General features: G+C 39.5%; 1 protein-coding gene across 1 annotated transcript in view; it reads left to right on the forward strand.

Annotated features, from left to right (window-relative positions):
• Nucleotides 1-5,959: 5,959 nt before the first annotated feature.
• Nucleotides 5,960-18,261, forward strand: part of agbl4 (AGBL carboxypeptidase 4) — a gene marked incomplete at both ends in the record, with an annotated part of 370,772 nt that continues 358,470 nt past the window's right edge. Inside the window, one exon of the mRNA XM_052010683.1 lies at nt 5,960-6,107. Coding sequence (XP_051866643.1) covers nt 5,960-6,107 — 148 coding nt within the window. The remainder of the gene's footprint in view (nt 6,108-18,261) is intronic.

Raw genomic sequence — 18,261 nt, forward strand, 5'->3', positions numbered from 1 at the left:
ATGTAGCTCCTAGAGTAAATAAATAAAAACAATAATGCTCTAAATTAATTATTTCATTTCTTTCATCAGCAGTTTGGTAACTAACTTCACATCAAACTTAAACCATAGAATTAAGGCATGAAAATCCATATACTCTAGAATAGTTGGCATAAGATTTCTTTTATGAGTTTGTATAGTTCTAGGAATATGGGACTATTCCTTTCCGAAGGCACAATTCCTTAATTGAGAGCGTTTCAACGAATAATGAGTAGTGCATTAACAATTTCATCCTCTATACCTTTCTAATATTCTGCATTGGAAACTATCATGCCATGTAGATTAGAATATCTTAAGCCCCATTATTTGCTTCATTCTCACTTATTAATATTTTTGAGTTCCACACTATTACTTAGTTTTAAGTTTTATTGCACTGCTGACGTTTTATCCAATTCGCCTACTACAGAACTGGGTAGAATATGCTCATTCAATGGTGTTGGGTTAATCATATTTTTTATGCTTGTTTGAATTCTTCCAATTTACATTGCTAACATAATCTGAATAAATTAGGCTGAGATACTGGGAGAACTGGATCTGAGGAACCTGGTGGTCAAAATGGGATGATTCTGGGGATTCTAAATAAAGTACTCTGACTGAGAAATAGTACTTTGCTTTCATCTTTCAAAGTATAATTACCTAGATGATGCAGACACAGTCTATGAGGAGTTTATTAACTCTTCTACATGACACCCACGCCCCCACCCCACCTTCCCCAGCCCTGCTAAAGTTAGGACTACTTTGGGCTTTCCCTATGAGGAGTAACAGCACAACATGGAGCTAAGAAGAATTAGCCATCATTTGAAGTACACCTCAACAAAGAGCCAATTAACTACTGAGGTCTATTCCAGTAAGAGTTGTTACAGCAATTCTTCTAAAGTGGATATGCAGGTAGTCATTGCCTCAATCTATAGGGCACAGGGTCATTTCAGGCAGCTATTGGGAGACCCATATAATATTAGTTAAGGTGCAATGTAAACACATATTCATTAACTCAAATCAAGCTTCTCATTCATTTGCCTATAAATTGGATCACATAGCACTTTGTTTTCAGGTGATATGGAAAATCAAATCAATTTTGCATTTAGAAAGTTTGACCAAATGCTTCTTGTCCTGAAATAGCTTTAAGATCCCAACACAATTCCTATGTTAGGGTTGCAGGCAATGATGCCATTACCTAAGCAACACTCTTTTTGAAGCATTGCAGAAGAACTGGGTCCTCATTGATCTGTTGATACTTGTCTTTTGACAGTATTGGCACAACATAGTCTGAAAAATCCATGGATGGCCTGGAAACTAGCAGAATACCTAATTATATCTAATTAATCCCCATCACCTTTGCAATGCTCAATACTCTCTAGCCCACCCTCCAAACCCTTGATATATCCTCCAACCTGTGATCCCCTACACCTTCGTTAGCAGATCTTCCTAATCCTGCTTCTGATCCTTCTAGCAGAAGATGCTGCCTTTCCAATCTCATACCTACTCCCTAATGCCTGGTGAATTTTCTTTTTGTTTGCTTTTCTCCCACCACTGCACTACTTGTGTGATGCTGATCTATTCCATCACCCTTCACTTCCCCTCACCAACATAAGAAGACTGGCTGATTCCTTACCTCTTGCACCATCCCTCCAACACAAGAAGACAGCACTTGAGTGCTGTAATTGCTATTGTGTTCATGACCTAAGTCAGTAATTCCGCTCCCTTGACCTTTTGAATTTAGCCTTGGGAATGGAGGACTGGGTGGCATATACTTAAGTATGAAAGTATGCAACACCTACTCTTTTGTGATTGCAATTACATTTTAATGCTGTGGGACAAAAACAGAACAGTCAGCATGCCACTGCATAAATATCATTGAGGTGGATGCAGTGAGCCACCACCACCATAGAATTTGGGATATACATTTAAATGGCATTGCTGGTTTTCCTGAGGTCCACAGTGTATTTTTTGGCATTGACTTAACTTTAAAGGTTCTTAGTGAACACCCTCTGTGAATGGAAGAGCCTCCACCATGTTCATAATGCATTTGACAACAATCTGGATCTTGGAGTCATAGATACGGCATGGAAATGGGCCCTTTGGCCCACTGAGTCTGCCAATTATAAAGCACCCTTTATTACACTAATCTATCCTAACTCATTTTACTTGTTTTTTGTATGTTTGTATCTGAACTGCAGGAACTTGCTTTGATGTCCTCATCTTTTATAAAATGGATATCACTGATTTCATCAGGAAATAAAACATTATCATAGATTGTTTCAGGATGACTAAATTATGTCTTGTTCCTCTTTGAATGGTGTGAACAACAGAAAAAATTACCACAACGAGTCATTATCCCCTATTAGACTGGTCATTGAAAATAGTGGAATGTTGAAAGCAATACCTTAAGATCTTGTAAAGGCCATAACGGATATTACTAAAGTCTCGAGAAAAGATTGAAGAACAGTACCTATAACTTTTATTATTTCACCATAACTTCATGTGGTAGTGAAACTACGCAGAGAAAACCACCATGCTGACAAAATTTAGAGGAGCTCTCTGTAATTTAAGTTTCAGAGTATAGGTGCTTTCTAATGTTTACCCTTCAGAATTAACATTATTGCCTAATTATCTTTTCCCCACTTCCAATTAAAAGGACAACTTTCAGTCCAGTCCCTATCCTGTAATTACCATGTAATGTACTGACTCTTTTTGTCTCTACACAACATGCCAATAGTTATCAATTGAGTAAGTCAACCCTGAGTGAATGCTGCCTATTCTGTTTGATGAACCTCTATAAATTAACAAAATGGCCAGCATGTGTACAATCTATTTTAGTAATGTAATTGGAAAGTGTACCAATTACTTTACTCTGTCTTAACATTCTGCTTTCCCTGGGTGCATAGATATAGAACCGTAGAACAATACGGCACAATACAGGCCCTTCGGCCCACCATGTTGTGCCGATCTTTAAACCACGCCTAAGACTATCTAACCCCTTTCTCCCACATATCCCCCTATTTTAAATTCCTTCATATGCTTATCTAACAATCTCTTGAACTTGACTAACGTATCTGCCTCCACCACTACCCCAGGCAGCGCATTCCATGCTCCAACCACTCTGGGTGAAAAACCTCCCTCTGATATCTCCCTTGAACTTCCCACCCATTACTTTAAAGCCATGCCCTCTTGTATTGAGCATTGGTGCCCTGGGAAAGAGGTGCTGGCTGTCTGCTCTATTTATTCCTCTTAATATTTTGTATACCTCTATCATGTCTCCCCTCATTCTCCTTCTCTCCAATGAGTAAAGCCCTAGCTCCCTTAGTCTCTCCTCATAATCCATACTTTCTAATCCAGGTAGCATCCTGGTAAATCTCCTCTGCACCCTTTCCAATGCTTCCACATCCTTCCTATAATGAGGTGACCAGAATTGGACACATGCTCTAAGTGTGGTCTAACCAGAGTTTTGTAAAGTTGCATCATTACTTCGCGGCTCTTAAACTCGATCCCACAATTTATGAAAGCTAACATCCCATAAGCTTTCTTAACCACCCTATCCACCTGTGAGGCAACTTTCGGTGATCTGTGGATATGAACCCCCAGATCCCTCTGCTCCTCCACACTCCCCAGAATCCTGCCATTAACCTTGTACCCTGCCTTGGAGTTTTTCCTTCCAAAGTGTACCACCTCACACTTCTCCGGATTGAACTCCATCTGCCACTTCTCAGCCCAGCTCTGCATCCTATCAATATCCCTCTGCAGTCTTCGACAGTCCTCCACACTATCCACAACACCACCGACCTTTGTGTCATCTGCTTTTCTATCATCTACAGTATGCATAGAGGAAATACACACATAAATATTGAAAAGACATAGGAAAGGAATGGCGGATGGAATTTGTGTCAGCCTTGCCCTAGGTTAACTTCCCATAATACCTCACACTTGTCTGAGAATGGCAAATTCCATCTGCCATTCCTTTCCTATGTCTTTTCAATATTTATGTGTGTATTTCCTATGTGCATATTTATGAATTCTGGAATCAATAATTACAAATTATTGAAAGCACATTCCCACTTCTAAGTACTGTTGACTAATAAAGTCTTCTGTGGTCCCAAAAAATTTGTAATACTGGGTAGGCTATCAAAACCCAGCTGTCATGTTCAGAAAACTTTAGGAAATAATGAGCAGGTGCAATACAAACATAAGGATTAGAAGAACTGGTTAGCCATTCAGTCCCTCATGCCATCTCCACCATTCAATAAGATCATGGCTGATCTTTGACCAGACCACTACTAGCTAACTACATCTCCTCATTTCCTTAATAGTTTGTTGTGCCAACCTTCCATACTCAGCACAGCACTGATAATGCAGCTCAGATTTTTTCACAGCTTTGGGCTTACATATCAGTCTGAGATCTTTAGGTATAGAAACTTATGAAGCTCAGTACTTGACTATACCTGTTTTATATATTATTGCCTGAACCAGGGCAAAAACAGAAGTAAAGGTAGGAAGCAGCTGAGCTAAAGGCTTTGGGAAAATGAGTAGCATTTCAAACAAGTAAAATAGGTTTGTAGTCTTGTATTACAATCAATTGAATTTGTAAAATAAACAGGATCCTGAAAACATATAATTTCACAGGAATATTTATATTTAATGACATAATAGAAACCTGACTGCAGACTAGACAGCAGTGAAAAGTAAGTCCATCATTATATGCTAGGATGTATAGTGGCATCATTGATAAAAGAAATTTGATTTAGATAAGGAAGGGATTGAGGTGGAATTAAGATAGTTGTAACACTTATAACTGATTATAGCATGTGAAGAAGGAGATGTATGTATTTGGCTGCCTCAAATCCCATTATAGTCAGTTTTGCATGGTCTTTGCAAGGTATGCACACTCCTGCCTGTGAATGTGATAAGTTTGGGTGGGGTTGGGTACAAGCACTTGAGGACTGGATACAGTCTGTCTTTGGTATTCAAAACAATGTTGAAGCTATAGAAAGTGCTGGTCTGGCCTCGACAGAAGTATTGTGTTCAATTCTGATTTCACATTTATAGAAAGAATTTGGAAGCACTGGAGAGGATCGAGAGGAGATTTATGAGAATTGTTCCCAGAATGGGAGATTTTCGTTACAAGGGTACATCGGAGAATCTGGAATTGTTTGAAGAAGGGAAGTAAGATGGAAGTATATAAATTGGTGAAGGGTGTGGATGCAGTGAATAGAGGGAGAGTTCCCATTTATGGAGGGGTTGAGGGCTAGATGTCACAGTTATAAATTAAGGAGGAAGAGAATTAACAACAAAAATCCTTTTTTGGCAGTATGTGGTTAGAAACTGCCTGCAAATGTGGTGGTGACAGCTTCAATAGGGAATTGGATATAGTGAGGAAAATTTTGCAAGGCTCTGAGAAGGGGCATTAGGCAAGATGGGGTTGCAGTGGAAGTAGTGAACTATTCTGACAGGTAGTGCAAGCATGATGAGCCAAATGGCCTCTTCCTGCATTGTAAAAGATGTCAGACTGTATGAAATGCGAATAACCTTGCTGTTCAGTTCCTTTAAAATCATGACGAAAAATTTCTCAGTATTCGTTTTGTATAGGTAACTCTGAAACATATATGAATGATTAGGTGGCATTCATAACAATTAATTTTACTGCAAAATGGCATTGTTACAATTGTTGGATAACCTTTTGAAATTAGTATAGTGGATAACTACATATTTTTCAAGTTGATAAAGACAACTTTATGTGCCAATGTAACCTGATGTAATCAGTAAGAAAATCCTTCTATTGAGTATGTTTATTAATCTGAAGTTAAAAGCTCTGGTTTGCATTTGGAGAATTGTTGAAAGACTATTAATGATATTTTTGTTGCTTATGACAAAATTACAGATTGAAAATGTTGTGATATTGCAGAATTAATTAAATATAATTTGTATTTTAACTGAAGGATTTTTCACCTCTGCAGGTAGTGAAAATGGGGGTGAAGATGCAGTAGTTGGGAATGTGAGTAAATTTCTCGTCATTCCTACTGGCTATTGTGGGGTCCCTAAGAAGGGTCACCTAATATTTGATGCATGTTTTGAAAGTGGTAAGTCTAAACTTATGAAAATCATTCCTCTTCAGATCCGTAGTTTGCTTGTACAATGTTGCATTTATGTTCAGTACTAGCAGTGTCTAGTATCTGTATTGCGTATGGACCATTGAAAAGTGTTAAGGCATGTTAATTTCAGTAAAGTCATCTTACAAAATCAATTTAAACCATTCTTCTTGCTAAAGTTCACAAAATCTCAGTTTTCATGGAAAGATGACTAATTGTTTCACCAAAAAAATCATTTTTTTGGTATTTAGATTTTCATATTTTTTTTCCAGCAATATCTGATTTAAAGTTTCTGTAATGGAAGAATCAAATTACTTAAGATATCAAAAAGATCTACCTGAATTTTTATTCCACACTGTGATAATCTAATGTTGCAAGGGACTTTTGGGATCACATTGTCCTGGGGACTCCCATCTCCGGACACGTTAGGGCAACTAAGTTTTATTAATGCAGCATTGACTAGGTAAGTGAAAAACTTACTTAAACCCTCAATATTAAATGTATCCCCCAAAGCACACAATTCCCCTCCCACAGCATTTCTCCCAGCATCCAATCCTTCCTTCCTCCACTCTGCAAATCAGTGCGGGCGAATTCTTTCCCTCCTTATTCCCCACCAGTATACTGATCCTTGACTCAGCACTTTCTCCTCTAAACACCTGCACACAGTGTCAGAGTATCCCCACAGGCTGCTGGTAAGTCCCCATTCCAAGGTACCCACTCCCTGCCACATGCCTGACATCTCAAGCGTAGTCACAGGAGAGGAGAAAGAAGTGGCACATTTATGAACGCAAAGCCCTGGTGGCACATTTTTGAGGCCCAGGACTCAGCCACAACCAGAGCTACATCTATGCCATTCTTGGGAACTCTTTCTGGACAAAGCAGCTCTTCAGTTCTGAGGTACCCATACCTTGGAAAATATTGGAAACTGCCTGTGAAAAAAGTATTTCATAATGTTTTGATTCTTTTGATAATCATCTCAGATTTTGGTATTATCAACTGCAGTGCACAGTTTCTTTCAGCGCTGTCAGAAGGACTTTCTAGGCCATACTTTTAAACACTGTGATACTACTTTGTTATTTATTTCTTGCCTTTGTCCCCGCTCTCTTCCAAGCTTGCATATTTACTTCCTGACTTCTATCACCAGATTTACCTTTCTTCTTCCTATATATACAGTATGTTCATGTTCCCTTGTTATGCTGGGGTATTTTAACCAATAGCCAAGCAAGATCCCCCAGGGCTAGTGGCCACTTTTATGGCATTCAAGCAGACAGTCTTTCTCACTACTGGATGCTGTGGAAATAGACATCATTGGGATTTGAGATTCTGTCTGATTGGCTCTGCATTACCTATAAACTTGAGCCCTAAAAGGTAGGCTGGATAAATAGAGGGAGATTTATACGTATTTTCTACACTTCCTTTGGTTAAATGCCAGGAGTAGAATTCTTTAAACTGAAGCTTGGCTGTTACCAACTTATAAAAAGTAAGGAAGTGTTGATGAGGCTCTGTGGGGCACTGGTGAGACCTCATTTGGAATATTGTGTGTATTTTTGTGCCCCTTATCTTAGGAAGGATGTACTGATGTTGGAGAGGGTTCAGAGAAGATTTATGAGGATGATTCCCGGAATGAAAGGGCTTACATATGATGAGCATTTGTCGGCTCTTGGATTGTACTCACTGGAGTACAGAAGAATGAGAGGGGACCTCATAGAAACATTTAGAATGTTGAAAGTACTGGACAGAGTAGATGTGGCTAAGCTGTTTCCCTTGCTGGGTGAGTCCAGGACGAGAGGGCACAGTCTTAGAATTAGAAGGTTCCCATTTAGAACAGAAATGAGAAGAAATTTCTTTAGCCAGAGGGTCGTGGATTTGTGGAATTCATCACCACATACAGCTGTGGAGGCCCAAACATTGGGGGTGTTTAAGGAGGAGATTGATAGGTATCTAATTAGTCAAGGTATCAAGGGATATGGGTAAAAGGCCAGAAATTGGGGTTAGATGGGAATAGTTTAGCTCATGATGAGGTAGCGGAGCAGACTCGATGGGCCGAATGCCCTACTTCTGCTCCTTTGTCTTGTGATCTTGTGACCAACTTGCACCTAAACTTCTGCAGTTATGTGAGTGGCACATGTTCCTGTTTGTGGAAAGTATGTTTTCCATATCTGGCAAATAGAAACTCAAAGGCTTTGAAATTTTTAGGTATGAAGTATTTTACACATGGTACATGGTACTGAGCAGACACTTAGCTTGCCCAATAAGTTTTATTTCATGTTACCAGTGACAAAATTAATGAAGAATAGAATTATCCATATAAATCACCAATTACTAAAATAATTTTTTTTTGATAATCCACTTCAATGCAATGAGTGACCAGGAAATTTAACCTGAAGAAATATGAATTTTGGTGCTGGTGGTTTGATTAAATCGAGCAAAAATCCAAGTATGTCAAGGAGCTGGCTCCAACCCACCGACTTCCATGTTATATTATGATGCAATTCCTTGAGAAGACACAGGTTACCCATTGACATTTGGTGATCACTCAGTTGGATCCATATTTCACTGAAGTTTAAGTTTTGGTCCATGTCCATTTTGTATATGTCTCAACAGAAGGGAAGGCAAGCACGCAATGGTAATCAGAGGAGATGTTTAGAATTCATGGAAATACTGCAATAAATAATATTCATGGCTACTTTTGTAACTGCTAATAATAATAAAGGGTTTGTTGACAGTACTTTTGTTGATAATTTACTTCATGGATATTTGAAGTTTTCTAAAACATTTTTAGGAGAGGTTGTGGTTTAGCTGCCTTAGATTGTAGCTTGGACAAGGACTAATGTGTCCAGCACTAGCAGCAAAAACAGGCAGAGCAACTTGGCATTGGGAAGTCTGAGCTGGAAAACAGAAGTGGTTGTAGCTAGCCAGAGGTTTATGGTTTATGGTTTACTGGTTTACAGTTTTCTTGAAATGTAGGATCAGCAGTGCTTTGGTTGGCTACGTTTCTCATGTATATGGTGGCAGAAGACTGCAGGTTATAAAAGGAAGGCTTGCTCCCTTCTGGGCCTGGTGACTTCACATTAACTATGGCTGTCAAAGTGACCACCATCCTCAATTCCTCTTTTGCATCTGGATCTCCAGGTTCCTTTCAGGTAAAAATCCGATATCTCTCAGAACCACAAGTGCACAAGAGAAGTGCCTGATGGCTTGTTTGCCAGGGCTGGAAATTATATGAACTTTATCTGCAATGGTGTCAGTCAGAAGGAGAGGGATCTTGAATTGTTATCTTTGGCTGTCTTCCCATAGATGCAAGGCATCATTGTCCGCAGACAGATGTTATTCTGGAGAATTTGTGAACTACAAGGACTTTTTATCTATGTGAAGATAAAGCAATATTAGATTTTGTACAACACAGAAACATGAGATTACATGTCCATGCCCATGCTTGTGCTACAGAAGAGCTTTATTTTGCCTCTTTTCAGTTTCCATTGATTCCAGGGAGTTGCATTGAAACTTTCATCCTGCGGCAGTTTTAAGCTCCTGACCTCTTTGAACCTGAAAGCACAATTAAGGTAGTCGCTAGAGACAAAAATATCTACCTCAAACTTAGAGAGTAATATTTTTTAGAGGGTATGTCGTGGCCTCATGATTCTTCAAAGCACATCACAGCCAATTCAGTACTTTTTAAAACACAGCCACTGTTGTAGAAAGTCTGGTAGGTAGTTAGTGCTCAGCACACCCAGAAAAACAACAGTGTGATTACAACTTTAGGTGTTGGAAGAGGGATTAATATTGTCCAAGACTCCAGGAATAATTCCCCAACTTTTCATCAAAATACTTCAATCCACCCAAGAGCAGACAAGGCCTCAGTTTTATGACTCTTTCAAAATATGCCAGTGGACCAGTGGAACAGTGCTAGAGCGTTTGACAGGATTTTTGAGCTCTGTTCTCTGAAAGGAGATTTGAACTCACAAATTTGCCTCACTTGAGAATTTTACCAACTAAGCCATAAGTCTGGGCACCTGTCAGAAATCCGACCAATGCATCCTAACATGGCTACAATGTATGGACAGGTGATGGAACAATACACTGACATGCTGAGATGAGCTTCAAATCTCTAGAGAGATCTGGACATACCCTTCAGTACACACCAGCCAGAATATCTAGAACTGTAATGGTTTGCTGTGCTCTGCACACAATTGTATAGTGGTGAAATTTGGAACTTTGCGTAAAACAGAGGGCACAACATTTCCCATGGACTATTTTTCAATGGACAAACACCAAGAGGAGGAAGGTGCTATGTGCAATCCACAGTTCATATTGATGCCCTTGGTAGTGCAAGATTAATTTAGATGGCATCTATAATGTCTGTCAGAAGAATATCCGATGGACACTTAACCTGCCTTCTCCACGCAACCCCTATAAGCACTCCAGGTACCAACCATCCTCAGCATATTACCATTTCTTCCCACTAATTCATGTCTTTCCAGGTTAAAAGATGGCTTGCTACCTAACAATGATGAGGTGTTGCATCTTTGTGGTTAAAGTAAATACTCTGTTAAAAATTTGAATTGTCACAATGTATTATTTATTCATGATCTCACCACCTCCTGTGGCAGGTTACTCAGAGTCAGCTTTGACTGCTTACACGTTTCTGGCTGATGACTTCTGGGTTTTTGGGACATTGTACGACCTATTAAAGTGTTTCCCATATCTGAGAGCTGAGTATTCACTGCAAGTGGTACTGCAATGGACAAAGAGAAATGCTGTAATTGCAATCCTAATTTCCTTTTTGCTATTATTCCTCTTGTAGGCCCAATCACATGTCATTGATACCACACAACTGAAGAGCACTTTCAGTGCGGATTATTGTCACACATTGAGGATAAGACTATTTGTCAACCTGTTTAGTGCGGTAGACATGTTGAGCATATATCAGATTATGCGCGGAATCATTTAGTTTCAGTAGTTATTGGATATTATTGAAATGATATGTTTAAAGCAGCCTGATCTATTCTGTCTGAAATCATGATCAATATGTTAGAAGGCCTGTGAGCTGAATGTACATTCTGTGCTGCTTTTCAGTAACTTCTCTTCTCATGGGATCCTGGGGAAGAACATTTGTGTCCAAGTGCACAGAGATTGGCAAGAGCACTCCATAACATTGCTGCTCACTTGTGAAAAATGAATTATTGAGTGAAAACTGCTACTTAATTAAGTGTTTCCACCAAAACTTATATATTGAGCTGATGTTGGCATGCATGAATCTGATGCTGCTCTTTCAGAGCAAATTGTCTTCTGTAATAGGTCCAATATTCCTATTGCATTTGTGGAGATCTCATTGTAAATTTAATAAATATAAACCAGTATCATTATGAAGATTGCATTTAACTCCCTGTTGAGTGAGGTTGTCATGACTTACTGTTGTATTTTATACATGAGTCCCCTATTTAATTCTGTCATGAGACGGTTGCATTTCTGATGGTCATTGATCAATAATATGATGGAGTTAACCTGATAAGGCAGAATGAAGAAGGCAGTTAAGTTCATGTAGGTCAGAGAGAATGTGCAGCTATATTTACATTTCCTGACTTGCTTGTGTCATTAAGGCACTTCCTGCATGACACCAAGGAGTGTTCTCCATAATCTTTCTGTGCCACCTCAAACCACACCATCTTTGCAGCAGCAATAGCTTTCCATCTCCTATTGCTGGGTAGAAAATCTCCAGTGCCTCATTCTCCCCATGAATACATTTTCATAAAAACATAATAAATAGAAGCAGGTATAGGCCATTCATCCCTTGCACCTGCTCTGCCTTTTAGTAAGATCATGGCTATTTATTTACCTCAGTGCCACTTTCCTGCACTGACCCAATCACCCTTGATTCCCTTGATATTAAAAAATCTGTTGATCTCTGATCTCTCATTGTTTGCCTTCTCTTATTCCCAAATTCTAACTCATTCAAGTTATAACCTTGAATGATCTTTAAACATTCTAAACCCATGCAATTTATTCCTTGCGATTATCTTTGTAAAGGACGGGAGTCCCTTATGTATGGCTCCCTTGGCTCCCCAACTAATGGTAGTTACTTGTTTTTCTCCCTCCCTCACTTCTAGCTCATGATTCTTATTCAATGCTTTCCTCAGAGAAATCTGATTTGCTGTTGCTTTCTGATTCTCTCTAAGCTTTTGATAGTGTAACTAGGATGTCATAGTGGAGTTGCTGATGAAGTGGAGGGAAATATTGCTGGATATGGCAGAAGCTGAGTCTCTGGAAATGATCAGGTGGTCAGTGGAATCCCTAATCTTCCACTCCTAAGCAGTTCTTGAAACACAGAAGAGTTGTTTTAGCTCTGCACAAAGTGATATGTTCCCATGAAGAAATACTTGCTGAGTGTAAGGACATTATTGCACTTTGCACAGATTTTACCTCCCTTCTATTGTCACCTTCCCTTCAGTCTTACTTTTAAACACAGGGGCTTTGCATTTTTTGGTTTTCTTTGTTTAACGCCTTGCTGAAACTGATGTTGGTTTCTGTGCTGCATTTTCTATTGATGTGTTGCAAGTTTTTGTAGTTCTTGCCATGCAGTGCAGCAGATGTAATCTTTGTTCCTAAATGGACATACCACAATACTATTTCAAATACAGGGGAGTGTTGCTACTGAATAAATATGTGCTGAATGATGGGAGAGGGGTAAGGCAGCCCCCCCCCCCCCCCAGAGGCTCATATGGACTGGAAAAGACAGGTGAAGAACAATGACTGTCCTTAGGGTCATGGAGACCCTCCAAGGCTATAGCCAGGCTTTGATGGCAGATGTTGTCAGTAAAGTTTCTGAAGGAACTCTGAAAGAACATACTCATTCTCAATGTCTGCCTGAAATGTGGCCTGAGGAAAAAGTAAATAAAGCCTCTTATAAGTAAAACAACTCCTCATGTAAACTGTATGATCGAACCAGTGTTGGTAAGATGGTGCTTGATTGTTTATTGAAATTTCTCATTTGTGTAAGGGAGTTTCTCCAGCACTAGTTCCTGATGAAAAGAATTATAGGTGAGTAATGATTTTACTAGTGGAACAGATGAGTATTGGAACTATGAATTACCTGCACTATGTGAGACCTTATCTGCAACATCTGACAGCTCTTGGAGTGGTGGAAACTGCCCCTGTCAACTCCGTCCTTACAGTTTGGGCCACCCTTTGTGGGTCTTCCTGAGAGTATTAATCTTCTGGTGCTCACTTCTGTCAAGAGGAACTCAAATTTGATGACAGTTTTGGCCCCTGTTCAGCCTCCTTTCCCATCATGAGTAAACATTTAAGAAATAGCGTTCTAGCTCTATGCCTGCTGTATGTATGTAGTAAGGAGTCGCGTGCAAAAGGTAGCAAGTTAATAGAGGCACAAGAGATTTCAGGTGCTGGAATCTGGAGCAAAAAGTAAACTGCTGGAGGAACTCAGTGGGTTGAGCAGCATCTGACCCTCCATCATGAACCGAAACATCGACCATCCCTTTGCCTTCACAGATGCTGCTTGATCTGCTGAATTCCTCCAGCAGTTTTTTTTTACAGAAAGTTAATGGCTGAGCATCCATCCTGTTCTCTTGCCAAGCTGGCAAAAGCTCATAATGCTGAATTTTATTTACAGTTTTCATAAAGTATGTAATCTGTTTAAGATCTTTAAATCTCTGTAACTTTTGCTGGCCCTCTAAGCCATCAAGAATTCTGTAACTTTTGCATTCCCCATTCCACTCATCCCATTGTTGGCCTTCAACCATCCAGGAATCCAACCTCTGGAGGTCTGTCTCTAAACCAGTTCTCATTTCTTCTTTAAAACCTACCTTTTCAATCAATTTTTATTCATCCATTATAATATTGCATCTCTTGCCTCTGCATTAATTTTGTTATATTCCATTTTCTAGTGAATGGGATGTGGCAGTTCTCTTCTTTAAAGATACTATAAGTGCAAGTAGTTGTCATGTTTGTCAGTTGTGTGATGCAAAGTTTTACTAACTTTTGTGGTGAGTGAAATGCCTCACTTTTATTTTCAATAAGCTATGATTAACATCAGAACCTGCAACACTTGTCTTGTTTTCAATGATGGTATGTTGCTAGGAGATCTACTTTAAAGTGGATTTGCATTGGAATCTTTATTTCTTTATGAGATGAAATAGTAAGAATTTTTTTAATGTTCTTAATGCCAAGTATGCAAAACATGGTTAGGCTATCTGTTACCAGCTTTCTCAGATGAGTATGTTTTCCAATTTAAGTAAAATTTGGATAAATTCTAAATTCAGATTTTATTCTTGAAAGAATGATTAGGTGGTTTCTGGTACAAAACTTTGCCAGTGGACGATTTCTATCTCCAAGTCTAAATCCAAGCACAGCATTTATTGGGACATTTTACCATTTATGTTCTTATCAGGTCTATTGTTATGGACTCAGTGAAAGTCCCTTTAAGATAGAGAGTGTGTGTGTATGTGTGTGTGGGGCGTACTTACGTCAATAGAAGATAAAGGACGTAATGACGTTGTTGAAGAAGTCAGAAGAAGAAGAAAGAGAGAGAGAGAAGGGAGAGAGACACCAGCCTGCTTGTTTTTCTCTATCGATGGATGAGAAACAATAACTGTGTTTGCCACTGAAATCCATGTATGGAAGTTGGAAGAAATCCGGTGGAGTTCACTTTGTTGCTGACCTGTAGAAGGAAACAGGTATTTGTGTGTGGACGACCACGGTTCGGATGCTTTTCGGGGTGAGGAAGTCACTACCGAGTAAACACTGAAGTGTCATTTGGGTTTCATCGTGGAACATTTGGATTTCGTATGTACTCTCTCTATGTTTTTCTACATCTACATCTTATCTTCAGACAACGGTGGTTGTTGAAGAAGCCCTTGCTCATGTTTCACCTTATGGCTTGCGGAACTGAACTTTAAGAACCATTCCGGAACTGGGAGTTTTGGACTTTGTCACACACACACACGAAGAGTTTAGGTTTGGGGTTAACGTTCGAGGTTTAACATTCTTGAATTCTAACATACTAACATTTTTACTTTTATTTTACGTATTATCATAAGTAGTGATTAATAAAATAGTTTTTAACACTGAATCATGCTCAGTGTGTTTCTTTTGTTGCTGGTTTGTGACACTATTAACATGTGTTTCCATTATTGATACATAAGATATGAATTAATTTATTAGATTAAGTTGTCCTTTGTGCTGAACCATAGTCTTCACCAAATGGAAATGGCTCTTTCTGTGTGAACCAAATATATGGATGGAAATCTTGTTTGTGAAGTAGACAGAATTCTTTCTTTGCAATTTTCTCAGAGTAGGTTGTGAATATTGCATGGCAATTCTGAGTGTTATATTTTCTGCATATGCTCTTAGTTGTTCAGAGTTTGATTTATGACTTTGGTTGCCTCTGTTGTAGATCAGTTTTCAATCTTGTTTAGAAGGAGAGAGGCTAAATTCAGAAGTGTCACAATGGGAGGTTGTAGCCTTTCATACCATAAGTCTGTTGAGTGACAAAATAGTATGTTAATTAAAGATGACATGAAAAAGGCATTCTTGCATGAATATGTTACACCTGTAGCACCAATAACAGAATAATTCATTTTGAGTCATTTCTGATCTTCTAAATATATTTCTTCATAAGGAATGCAATTTTTTCATGTTGTATTTTAAGAAAGATGTCATAAGCAATTGAAAATGATGAAATTCTCCAACTTGAGCTGTTATAATTTTAAGAGTTTATCCACCTTTTTTCTTTTGATTGAAGAGACGTTCTTTTGCTATTTCTGCAACAAGCAATCATGACAAAGAATGTTGTGGCTTAATTATTAAGCATCTTGACTAAGAACCATTTCATAGAGTTACATGGAGAAACAGAAGACTTTTGTCATAAAAAAATGGATTGTTAATTGGCATAGGCTATGTGATCATTTTCAATCAACATGATCTAAAACCTATTTTATAATTACATATGCTTTCTGAAAAATAAGAGAATAATGTAATTAGTGCATTGTAAGATAGTGAGTGAAGGTAGAATGTATGGTGAGACTTGAACCAGAGAGGGACCAATATCCTGGCAGGGAATTTTGCTAATGCTGCATGGGAAAGTTTGAACTAGATTGACAGCGGTGTGGGACTGAGCAGGAGCAAGTCATGGGATAAAGCAGTAGCCAGCAAGAGCAAATTTAGTAATCAGGATAGCCAGGGGCACAATAAAGGCAGGGAAAGGAATACCCAGTTAAACTGCACTTATTTCAATGCACGAGATTTAACAGGTAAAGCGGACAAACTCAGAGCATGGATTGGCTCTGAGGACTGAGCTATAACACAGACATGGCTGAGAGAAGTGCAGGACTGGCAGCTCAATATTCCAAGATACAGATGCTTCAGGCGTGACAGGGGTACAGGTAAGTGAGGAGGAGTTTTTGCCTTTTTGATAAGGGAGGACATAACAGCAGTGCTTAGAGATGATATTGTTGAGGGATCATCCAGTGAGGCCCTATTGGTAGAAGCAAGAAGGGGAGGGTCCACTCTAGTGGGACTGTATTATAGTCTGCAATAGTCAGCAGGAGCTTGAGGAGCAGATGTTTAGAGAATTTGCTCATAGTTGTAAGAATAATAGTGTTGTATTAGTGGGAGATTTTAATTTCTCCGGTATTGACTGGATTACCCAGAGTGTTAAGTGCCTGGACGGGGTGGAATTTGTGAAATGTGTCCAGGAAAGTTTCCTGAGTCTATAGTCTCTAAATATATATAAGACCCGTCTTGGGAGGGTGCAATCCTGGATCTCCTCTTAGGGAATGAGGTAAGGCAAGTAACAGAAGTGGCAGTCATGGAGCACTTTGGCTCTAGTGACCATAATCCTATTAGTTTTAAGATAGTGATGGAAAAGAATAGGACAGGTCCACAGGTTAGGGTCCTAAGCTGGAGCAGGGCTAATTTTGGGGGAATTAGGCAGGATCTAGCAGAGGTTGATTGGGTGAGCCTGTATGAAGGGCAAGGACCAAATTGCAAGTGGGAGGCTTTTAAGAGTGTGATATCAAGAGTCCAGGAACAGCATGTTTCTGTTAGGGTGTAGGGTAAATCTGGCAAGCTTAGGGAACCTTGGCTGATGAGGGATATTCAGGTTCTGGTCAAGAAAAAGAAGGAAGCATACATTGGGTTTAGAAGGTTGGGACGAGTGAATCCTTTAATGATTAAGAATAATCAAGAGGAAAATCAGGAGGGCAAAGAGAGGGTACGAGATGGATCTGGCAGGTAAGGTTAAGGAAAATCCCAAGAGGTTCTATAGCAATATAAAGAGTAATAGGGTAGCTAGGGAGAGAGTAGGCCCCGTTAGAGATCAGCAGGCCCACCTATGTCTCAAGCCACAGGAGATGGGTGGTATTTTTAACAAATATTTCTCCTCGGTGTTTACTGATGAGAAGATCGTGGTTGCTCAAGAGATAAAGGAAACAAGTGGAGATCTTTTGGAGGAAATTCATATTACCAAAGAAGAGATATTTGCAGCTTTACAGCACACTAAGGTGGATAAATTCCCAGAGCCTGACCAGGTGCATCCTCGGACTTTGTGGGAGGCTAGATAAGAAATTGCAGAGGCCCTTGCAGAGATATTTGCTTCTTCGTTAGCCACTGATGAAGTTCCCGAAGATTGGAAGGTGGCTAATTTTCTTCCATTGTTTTGAGAAGGGTAGCAAGGACAAGCCAGGAAACTACAGGCCAGTCAGCCTGACATCAGTAGTGGGGAAGTTACTGAAGGGAATTCTGGGGGACAAGATTTACCAGCATTTGGATAGACAGAGTCAGATTAGGAGGAGTCAGCATGGCTTTTTGCATGGAAAGTTGTGCTTGAGGAACCTTTCAGAGTTTTTCTGAAGAGGTAACCAAAGAGGTAGATGAGGGTAGGGCAGTGGATGTTGTCCACTTGGACCTTAGCAAGGCCTTCGACAAGGTCCCACATGGTAGGCTGATCTGGAAGGTTTGGTCCCATGGAATCCAAGGAGTGCTAGTTAGGTGGATTCAGAATTGCCCCAGAGGTAGGAAGCAAAGAGTGGTGGCTGAAGGTTGTTTCTTGGAATGGAGGCCGGTGACTAGTAGTGTGCCGCAGGGGTCAGTGTTGGAACCCTTGTTATTAATTATTTATATAAATGATTTG

The sequence above is a fragment of the Pristis pectinata genome, chromosome 3 (genome assembly GCF_009764475.1).
Source record: "Pristis pectinata isolate sPriPec2 chromosome 3, sPriPec2.1.pri, whole genome shotgun sequence".
NCBI lineage: Eukaryota > Metazoa > Chordata > Chondrichthyes > Rhinopristiformes > Pristidae > Pristis > Pristis pectinata.